Here is an 11,144-nt window from a genome sequence, read left to right on the forward strand (position 1 = left end):
CTGCCTTCGGCTCAGGTCATGATCTCAGAGTCCTGGGATCGAGTCCCGCATCGGGCTCTCTGCTTGGCAAAGAGCCTGCTTCCCCCTCTCTCTCTCTCTGGCTGCCTCTCCATCTACTTGTGATTTCTCTCTGTCAAATTAATAAATAAAATCTTTAAAAAAAAAATAAAATAAAATAAAATAAAATAAAATGTACTAGCTATAGAGATGCATTACATAGAATTCATAAACATTGTTTTTTTAACATCAGCATCTTTTCAAAACATTGTAATGGTGATATATTCATTGTTACACAGAGAACCTACCCCATTATCAATGGCTTAATACTTTGACCATTTTTAAATTGCACAGGTCTAAATCTGAGTATGTATCTGTCAACTAGGACACTGAGTGTTTAACTTCAATTTCTTCCCCACTAAAACTGCTTCCTAATGTTATTTTTATGTTTTATATTAAACATGTCACAAATAATAAATACAACATTATTCTTGAAATATTCTAGATCTGTGTCCCACAGACTCCAGGAAGTTTTGCTGGGTCCAAACAAAGACCAAAATATTAAGTAGTATTCTGGTAGTAGTAGGTCAAAAAGGGAAAGAAAGAAATATTTTGGGAAAAGATGACTATTCAGACTTTATAAGGATGAACATTACATTGAATAAAAATTTAAAGAAACCACTTCAAATGTGATTTGCATAATACAGCTGGAAATTAGTATTATTGTCCCCATATTATTTTTTGTGAAAATTTGACTTTCACTTCTAGATAAATAAACAATATGATTCATGAAAATTGCTGAGTTAGTAGAATTGTACAGTTCCTTCTCCATTTTTCTTCTCATTCACTTACAGCAATAATCTTGTGAAGAGATAAAGATAAATGTATGTTTAAGCAAATGTGGCTTCATAAAAAGTATTATTTGGTCCATAAGGAAGGTCCTATTTCAGGAGAGATCACGAGAGTAAAATATAGGATTGCAGGTTACAAACAACCATCAGATCTTTTCCTTTTGTCAGTATGTAAGGTAATTAAACCAAGAAGTAGTCTAAATGGACAGCCTGTACTTAAAATTTAGAAATCTAAAAATGTTTCTCATTTTGGTTTTTTTTTTCCTTGCGAAAATAAGTGTTCTTGAAATAAACAAAATAGAAAAGCAATTTGCTCCCCTGATCATGTTTCTCAGTGTCAGGATGACAAGTACTTTTCTGTACCTCGTTTAAATTTTTTTTTTTTTTTTTTTTAGAAACTCATTGCTGAAACAGATTAGTTCAGAAAATTACTTTAATGTGGCTGAAGTATGCCTGCTAACTATACAAAAAGAAAATACCTGCTTTATTTTAGCTGTTTTGAGTTTTCCAGGTTTTATTCACAAAGGGGATAGGTCAGCTACTGGAAAAGAAATTCAGAACACATTTCTATCATTTTGGAGGCTCTTCTGTACATATAGAAAGCAACATGTTGGATTTAGCTTAGTGGTTCAGACCACAGGCTCTAGAATTAGGTTGCCTGGGTTCCAGTACCAGATCTACCACTCACTCATTAGCTGTGAAGCCTTAGAAGTAATCTCTTCATGTCTCAGTTTCTTCACATGTAGAGTGGGGATACTATAGTGCCTACCGTGTGATTATTTTGAGTATGAAATGAATTAAGGCATATACAATAATTATAACAGTGCATGGCACATAGAAGTGCTATTAATGTTAAAGTTGTCATTATCATCAGCAGCAGATTCTTCATCATCCTTCCTGTTCTTGTGAACATCATTTTGATAAGCATTTCCTCCTCACTGTTAGGGAATTTGGTTACCTCAACATTTGATTTTCCTGATTTGTTTTTTGCAATTAGCAAATGTTACCTACAAAGAAAGTACTGTTTCCTAGAATTTCCTGCTACTGTTATGTCTACTATCAAGAAAAATAACTCGAGTTAATGGACTTTAAGACACCTCCAAGGACAAAGAAATCCTGCCAAACAGTTGAGCTTGGTCTCAGTTACTGTACCACTCCCAGTCACAGACAGGTTATCTGGTGAATGTAAACTGTCATACTATGCTCTGTTGGGAACAGAATACAAATTCATTTAGAATACATTTGTGGACAGGGTAATGGGGTTAAGTGGGAGACAAAACATAGCTGAAGATCTTAAGAAACCTACTTTAATGGGAAAAGGACAGTATACTTGGAAACATAATGCAAGGTGTTTAACCCTCAGGGCCACCCAAGAATCATGCCTAAAACAGTCTTGGGGAGCCAGAGATAGCTGAGAGAAATTAATGTCTACAACCAAGAAATGAGGGACAAATAAGAGTTAGGTAAACAGTAGTTGGAGAGGAAACTTTAGTCAGTCTGCACAGTGTGTACACAGGCCCAAAGGCAGGAAAGCATGGCTGTTTTGGAGAACTGTGCAAAGTTCCCCACCATTAGAGTTTGGTGAAAGGTAAGAGCATGGAGAGGCGACCAGGGGCTGGTCATGAACAGTTCTATATGACTTTTCTGAGGGATGAGGCTTTGGAGAGCCATGAAAAGATTTTATTAGGAAGGTAATGACCTTCCTAATGACCAGATTTGTATTTCCAAAAAAAAAAAAAAGTAGGGAGCAATGTAGAGAATGAATTGGATATGAGCTAAATTTAGAGGCAAAGAAGCAGTTCAAAGGCTGTTGTAAATGAATAAGATGGTATGTACTAAAGAGAGGTAGTAAGTATATAAGAAGATAAACCAAACAAGTTTGTTGCACTGTACTGCCATCATGACCAAGCAGAAAATACCTCGTGTTGGAATGTGCTGTGACAAAAGATGGAAAGGTGGCATGAGACTGCAAGGACCAGAGGGAAAGGAACTGACATTTGTTAAGTGCCTACTAACCTGGACAGTTGTGCTGGGGACTCGCTGTTTCCTCAGTGTCCTTGGGAAAGCTTCCTTTTGTGAGGGTCCAACTTCTCTGGTGACTGCCTTTTTAAAGTGTTTTTTTTTTTTTAATTAAATTTCTACCTTTCGTCCATTTAATGAAAATCACACATTACCAGCCTTAACTGTCTTCTTGGGTAAAATTATGGAGCACAGTTTAGCTTTTTCTGATGTCTCAGGATCATCAACATGGAGAGTGCTTTGATCATTGTTTTTTTTTTTGCATCGAGAAATGTAGCTCTTACTGGCCCTACACCAGAGTATAGTGTTTTCTGAGTTGTTATATCTGCCTTTTTGTTTTTCTTGTCTCCTCTTATGCTTTTAGCTCTTGTTGATAGCTATATCTGTCTTCAACAACTCCTATCCCTACCTTTTAATTTGCTGCTTCTAACCAGCTCTGAGCTAGGGAAATATCACCAAGCTTGTTAGAATAAATCTAAAAAGAGAATAAGAGCAAAATGCATGTATCTGTGGGCCTTTTGGCTCTAATTCTGACTCCTCAGAAGCTCTATTTACTTACTTTCTAGCTTTTGCCTGTGTCCTAGAGAGCTGAATTTGTTCTAGAGAGCTGAATTTGTTTGAGAAGCAGCTTCTTGTTAAATGAGCTGCAGAGGCCATGGTATCCTACCTGATACCTACCTACTATCTTCAGAGGTCTGCATATAAAATGAGAGAATTATGTATTCACATACAGTTTTCTGAACATGCATCCCAAAATTTCATCCTTCTTTTGCCTCTGCTCTTTTTCTCCTACCCCCACCACTGCTACTTCCTCACATAAGGATTATTGAGAGAACACACAATGGCTAAATTGATTGGTGAAACACTGTGTCACACAGTGATATTTGGAGTAATAAATGGCTAATCCGCGTAAATTCTTAACCTGTCTAATGTTACATATGCCTAGTAAGGATTTTCCTTTTTAACAACTTATTTGTCTGAGCAAGCTCACAGTTGCAGCTTCCATTACTGACAAAATGTTTAAATGTATACACTACAAGCAAATGTTTTTTTAAGCATAGAGCAGGATAACTGTGAAAAAGATGCAAAGCTTATAGCAAAAGACCTAGGAAGAGACAAAGTAGTTTAACTGTGACTAATAAACTGCGTTCCAGTTCACCCACTGGAGACTGCTAATATGTCTGTGGAAGATGGTAGCAATTGTAAAAAATCCCAGTTATCTTCAGTTGCTGTAAAACCAATAGAAAAAATAATGCTCCTCTGTCCAAAGCTAATTGAACGTTCAGATTTTTAAGAATGATTGGAATGCAACTGTTTTCCCTTTGTGTTCTTTTCCCTGCAGATGCACAGTGCTCTCACCCTATACAGTGTACGGATAAAACAGATAAACAAGAAGCACTGTTTAAGCCTCAGGCTAAAGATGATATAAATAGAGGTGCACCATGCATCACATCTGTCACACCAAGAGGACTGGGCCGAGATGAGGAAGATAGCTCTTTCGAATCACTTTCTAAATTCAATGTCAAGTTTCCACCTACGGACAATGACTCTACTTTTTTACATAGTACTCCAGAAAGACCCAATATCCTTGGTCCTGTCACATCTGGGGCAGTGTGCCAGGATAAATTTAACATGGAGTTCAGAGACAACCCGGGAAACTTTGTTAAAACAGAAGAAACTTTATTTGAAATTCAGGGAATTGACCCCATAACATCAGCTATACAAAACCTTAAAACAACTGACAAAACAAAACCCTCCAATCTTGTAAACACGTGTATCAGGACAACTCTGGATAGAGCTCCGTGTTTGCCACCTGGAAACCATAATGCATTATATGTAAATACATTACCACTTCAGGACTCATCTGATGCACCTTTTGCTTCACTTGATTCCCCGGGAAAAGCTATCCGAGGACCACAGCAGGTAACCATTTTGCATTAACAAATATATTATGTGTGAACACATGCACAGAAATGCATCTTTTTTAGGTTATCAGTCACCCTTCTTAAACTAATGACTAGCTACAGTTAAGGGTTCTAATAAAAAAAATAAAAATAAAAATAAAAAAACAGGTCCTGTAATAAATGACATGAAATTAGAAGCTGAATATGGTAAAGCTCTATTATAAAGTACCTTAAAATGTAGGGCACATTTTAAAATATATGTCAGCTTTATCCATACCTAGTGTGTGTTGCTTTCTTAGTCCCTTATTCAAAGCTTTTTACTCAGCATCAGTGTTACAAGAGGATTCTTTGTTAAATTTCATACTGTGAAACAAATGGTATTTTTTTATTAAAAAGTTTGTGTGTGTCATTTCCCTCTTTACAAGGATACATGTTTTTCATAAGTAAATAATTGTATCGTGTATTCCTATTTATCAGAATAAATGAACTGTCTTTCATCTAATATTTCCATTACATTTTCTGTCATACAGTACGTAGAACTGTAGGGTTTGGTTTTGGTTTCTAATCTGGCAATGAACATGCAGCCTAATATATTTTTTAAATAGTCTCTACATATGTATGATTTTAATCAAACACTTCAATGTTTCTAAAGCTCACAGACTACTCACAGCCCCCCAATCTACTACTACCCTCCATTTATCCAGGTTCTATCACAAAATGATGCACTTAGTTTAAAAAAAAAAAAAGTGAAAATTAGTGCCTGAAAGTAAATGAAAAATATATAATTGTTAAAATAAGCAGAAGCTTGTGAAAATACAGAAGGGTGCAAATCTCTGGATAATTTGCACACATTTGTTTAATTTCTCTTTGCCTTTAGATATTTATTTTTAAAAATCCAACAATTTGATGAATACCCTTTGGCTTTCTAAGTACTGGTATAGGTTACAGACTTTTAAATCAGCATACAAAAGAGGCAGTAGTCAAGCTCTGTGGTATTTTAGTGGTGAGGAAAACTAGGCATCTCTGACAGTAAGCTTTAATTATAAACTCACAATGTTCTACATTGTGCCTATTTCACATCATAGTCTCAGTTATAGTTACTACTAAATGAAACAAATTAAACAATTTCTTTTATTACAAGTAGAATTCCTGTGGAGCTGTGAAGTACATCAGTTCTAATGCTTGTTACTTTTTTTCCCCATTATATCTCTTGCTTGTTCTTTTACTAGTTAGTCTGTGCATTCATGTTTCAGTAGATGGCACCCTGCATTGTGCATTTGCTTTCTATGCTACAGCAAGGGAAACAGCTGGTATGTGATTACAACTTGATGGAAAAGTATTCAGCTTAAAAAATGCAGGAGAATTGGTGTTGAGCTGTCACAAGACATGGGGCATAAGGTTAGATAATTGATATTTTGGCAGAAAAGGCAAAGAAATTAGTTTGTTTTGAAGGCCATGTTGCAGTTTAGGATTGAAAGAATATTTCTTAATTTTTAAAAACACTTTGCCATTTTATTTGTATTAATAAAGCTAGTATGATAAATACAAAATTCTTGAATTGTTAGTAATGATGAAGAAAAGTGAAAAATTTGAGTTGTGTATTTCAGATTTTTATTTTATATCAATCACCACTACTACTTTTTTATACATTCAGCTATCGTAACAAAGCCTCAAATATATCTGCTTATTTTTGCTCTGTGTAATTTTCTTTTCTTCCTACTTTTGCTGAGTCAGTGAGTGGGGTCCCAACTGAATTCTGTGAAAGGATCAAATCTGAACCAGTAACTCCTAATAGAGAAGGATAAACATGGGCTTTAAAGATAAATTGGCAGTAGAAGATTGTTTTACCAAATTTAGAAGCTAAATTGCTTCTAAGCTTTTTTCTTACTATTGTATAGATCTTAGTAAGAATTATCTTTAATGGAACAATTTTTTATTTATGTCATATCAGTTTCCCATTAAAGTGATGCATATTAATCACTTGTACTTTTTCTTTAAACTGCAAGCAGTAAAATTTAAATATGATTAACTCTTATTTTTGCTTACATACTCACAGTTATTACGGCTGCTTTTAAACATATTTTCTAAAGAAAATTATCTTAAATTTTAAAATAAATATTTTTAATATTACTATTTTTTGTGATAAAATTGTCACTTCTTAAAAAGGGAATTGAGTCAATGTTGTTATAAGCCTCTGCTCTAATATTTGAATGTATCTCGGTGCCTAGACAGACTTTGTATATTTACACCAACTGTACGCAGCTGTCCAGTAAAATGTTTATAAGAAGACAGTGATGTCGTGAAACTCAAATGCTTCAATTAGTAATACACTGTTTATTGTAAATGATTGGTTAACTAGAATGAAAGAGATTGGTTAAGGGAATGAGAACTAACACTGTATCAGGTGTTGGACTAGGCTGTCACTTTAAAAACATATTAGTAATAGGAGCCCAAAGGGATATCTTTAAATTAACTTTCTGAGGTGACTCTCCTCAAAATACCAGAAATTAGATGTGTCAAGATAATTTACCTATGTCAAGGTATGCCAGAGTAATATTTCAGGAAAATAAGATACTCCAGTCAACAAACATTTATTGAGCACCTACTATTGAACTAAATGCTGTTTTTTTCTTGCCCTACTAGATTCTTTTTTAGAAAGAATTACTGCAGTATTTTCAGAGTATTTATGTCTTGCTTATAGTGGAGATAGTTCTGTTAAATTGTGATTTTCCATACTTCAGTTAGGCAGCTATTGACAAGTTTCACTGTGTTCAGTCACAAGAAAGAGTAAAGAAGGCAAAGCGATGCACTATATAACAAGAGCAAAATAAGTCAAAAGGATGCATCCCATGTTAGATTTTGTTGAGTGATTAAATATTTGAGGTTTCAGAAAACAACTCATCAGTAGAATTTGTTTAGTACTTTAAAATTTGAAAACCAAAACTATACTTATTCCTATATGTTTTATTCATTGTTTGCTTATAAATAGCAAAATTTGAATGGCTCTTGATCAAAATACATGCATACACAGTTCATGTCTAGTGTACTAATAAGTATTAGTAAGAGCCCTATAACTTAAGATTTCTGTTGGAAAATAGAAAAGATAATTTAATTTTTAAAGTCTTTAATTGTTGACTGTTGTTTCAAAACTACTGCTGTTTGATAATGGGTATTAAAATTTGCTGGTAGTAAAACTGAAAAATTTTTAAATATGTGAAGATAAAGTGCATGTATATATTTTAAGTGACTTCTAATCAAAGTTTAGCTGTGCCTTTAATGAAGAGGATTGAGTCATGTCTTCATGCTAATGCCATGGAAAGGTAATTTGTTTTCCTATAGGGGAATTTTGTGTTTATGCACATACCTACACAAAAAAATTAAATTTGAAATTCATTGTAAGTTGATTTTAAATACAAATAACAGAAGATGTTTTTGTTTCCTGCAGCCCATTTGGAAGCCCTTTCCTAATCAAGACAGTGACTTATCATCGGTACTAAGTGGCACAGGCTCAGAACTGCATATACCTCGAGTGTGTGAATTCTGTCAAGCGGTTTTCCCACCATCCATTACATCCAGGGGGGATTTCCTCCGGCATCTTAATTCACATTTTAATGGGGAGACTTAAGTTGCAGTTGAAAACAGCTCTGTGTGATGATTCTAGGTGATCATCAAGTTCTGTGTGATGATCTTGGGTTTGTAATACTATAAATAATTGATTGCTAACTTAGTTCGAGATTGTTTATTGAAAAATAGCTGGGTCAAGATTGTTTATTGAAAAATAGCTGGGTCACAGCTATTTGAGTTTTTCCCTAAACTTGCATTGTAACTTTTCTTTTATCATCTTTTAAAAGATCATTCTGTACGAAACTAATTCATTGTATTCATGTTTACAGTGTTTCTTACCTTAATTTATGTTTGTTTCAAATATCTAAGCTTATTGCTTGGATTTCTAGTTTGATCTGTTGAATTTGGTGATGTCAAATGTTTATAGGGTTTTTCACCTAAAAATTAGATTATTTATGCTATAGGTGATTTTTTAAAAAAAATAAACCTATAATACAGAACAGCAGACAACATAAATGTCTAAGTAAATACCCAACCTAAGACATATCACTTGGTGTTGCCAAGTGATAAAATCACTGGTAGATTTAAACACTTTAGATTGTTTTGTTAATAATATACATAGTTTAAATTTTACTGTGTTTATAGCTACATGATGAAATGAGTTAAATATTTAAAAAATTACTTGTGTTGTGATCCTTAAATGTGTTCTTTGTTCCTGAGTGAAAAAAATAAAGGAATAAATCACATTTTGGGGAAGTTCATAACATTAATGTTTTCTAATGATAAAAGGGTGATGATATTAGATCTGGTGATATTTAATTATGAGTAGGAGATCACTTTGAATTTAAAAATTATTTTTCAAACCAAACTTGCTAAAGAAACTTTGTATTACCTGGGAGCAAATCTAAAGCTCTGTAAGGACTATCCATATACAGTGGTTTATATTAGAAATATTTACATTGTTGTTCAGAAATTGGTTATTCATTGTCAGCAGCCTGACTGATGGCCACTGGAAGACATTTGAAGGAGAGGATACCAAATCAGAGGGCTGCAGAATTTTGTTTAAAATGAGATTTGTCTTTCATTTTTTGACCCTGTGGTGCTTGTTTTTTAAGTTTCCCCTTGCCCTCCAATTTTTAAGAACGTTTGAGGCATGGCTTCCATTTTAGAAAGTGAACATTGATTTGCAACTCTCAAAACACGAATTTAAGTCTTCTTTGGAGTAAGTGTATTTAAAAATTGGAGGGTTTTAGGATAGGGGAATTTGAGAGGCCCCTGTGCCTCAGTAAAGAGCCTTAGCTTGGAAGAGGAAGAATGAGAATGGTGCCTCAACTTCTCAGGTTGCCAAGCACATCATGTTGACGTCTTCCTCACCAAGGTGACATAGCGATGATTAGGCATTCGCTGTGAAGGGTTCTGAGATACGTACATCTTTCCTCCATTGCCACTGGGGCTGAATGGAAATACCTAGACAATTATCCAAGTCTCTACCCTACCTCCCACCCACCCAGCACCACCACACACACAAAATTAAAAATAAAAACTTTTCAGCCTGTACCAGCCAGAATACACCACTGTACCCATCTCCTGGACGGGGATTCTTTTTTCTTCTTTTCTAGAAGAGAAAGAGCCCCTCACACAGTTGCCATCTACTAGCCTGCTGACAACCAAAGGAAATTATAGCCCAGAAAGTGACTCAAAGTGTTATGAGGGACTCTTCTCCAGTCCACTCTTTCCCACCTCCAGCACTGTTAGTAAGAGCGGGAAACTTGTTTCCTTTTGGACTCCAGGGCTCCCAACTTCCGAGGGACAAAGGCCCTCTTGGGCCACAGGAAATGCAGCCCCGAGAGCAGCCTCCAGTCCCGCACTGCAGAGGCGGCGCCGGCTGCGGCTTAAGAGGTGGAGTGGACACCCGCCAGGTCGCTCCCTCTGTCTCTCATTACTGAGTCGTGCAGGGGCTGCATCTTGGCATCTGCTCAGCGTGGCCGGGTAAGAACAGCTCCCAGGTAAAAAAGCTGCACACGCGAAACGCTGAGTCTGAAAAAACCACCCCCGCCGAGACGAGGCAGTTGTGAGCGGGATGCCTGAGAAGTGGGAGGTGAATGTCCTCGGGGGGGCCCCCCCCCCCCCCGGTGCAGCTTTCCCTGGAGGCTGAGGCTGCTGCCAGCGGGGACATCTGCTTTCTTACACTCCAGCCTGGCTCACCCCGCCCCCTCAGCCCGGGTTGCGTGGTTATTTTACCAACACCGAGGGAGGGAGAGCTCGGGGAGGTAGAAAAGGGGTGGATGGAAGCTCAGGAGATGTTCTTCCCACTCCCTCACGTCCCCTCCTTTTTTTTTTTTTTTTTTTTTTTCCACATCTTTTAACCTTCAAGGTAAAGACTTTATAAATATGAAACGATAAACGTGTCCGCTGGCTCCCAAGCCCGCCTTCTGCTCGCGGGGCTCTCGGGTGCGGGGCCTCGCCCTTCTCTCCATCCTCCCCGGAGTCGGGCCGGTTTGGGCGGTTGGGCCGGGCGCAGGGGCCGCTCCGCCTGTGGCGCCTTCTCTCCCGGGCTGCTGCCTCGACAGCTGCTTGTAGCTACAGTAATTAGACTGTCAGTGCTTGTTAGAGGAGAGCGGGGAGAACACGCTTCTGACAGCAGATTCCGAGACTCCCCAGTTTGTTAATTTCGAAGAGATCTTTAAAGCATTAATTGAGGTCTCCCCAACTCTCCCCTCCCGCTCCTCTCCCCAACTCCTCCCTTCCCAAAAATATCTTCAAGAGAAGAGAATTCTCTCCGCGTGGAAGCAGTGTTTCCCGCAAAACT

At 36.8% G+C, this 11,144-nt stretch overlaps 1 protein-coding gene across 8 annotated transcripts in view; it reads left to right on the plus strand.

Moving 5' to 3' along the window:
- TANK (TRAF family member associated NFKB activator) overlaps window positions 1-9,081 on the plus strand; it is an 88,783-nt gene extending 79,702 nt beyond the window's left edge. For all 8 annotated transcript variants that reach the window (XM_059394071.1, XM_059394065.1, XM_059394070.1 and 5 more), the window contains 2 exons: window positions 4,210-4,790; window positions 8,217-9,081. In XM_059394071.1, the coding sequence (XP_059250054.1) occupies window positions 4,210-4,790; window positions 8,217-8,396 (761 nt within the window). In that variant the 3' untranslated portion in view covers window positions 8,397-9,081. The remainder of the gene's footprint in view (window positions 1-4,209; window positions 4,791-8,216) is intronic.
- Window positions 9,082-11,144: the final 2,063 nt, after the last annotated feature.

This window comes from Mustela nigripes, chromosome 3, assembly GCF_022355385.1.
Source record: "Mustela nigripes isolate SB6536 chromosome 3, MUSNIG.SB6536, whole genome shotgun sequence".
NCBI classification, from domain to species: Eukaryota; Metazoa; Chordata; class Mammalia; order Carnivora; family Mustelidae; genus Mustela; species Mustela nigripes.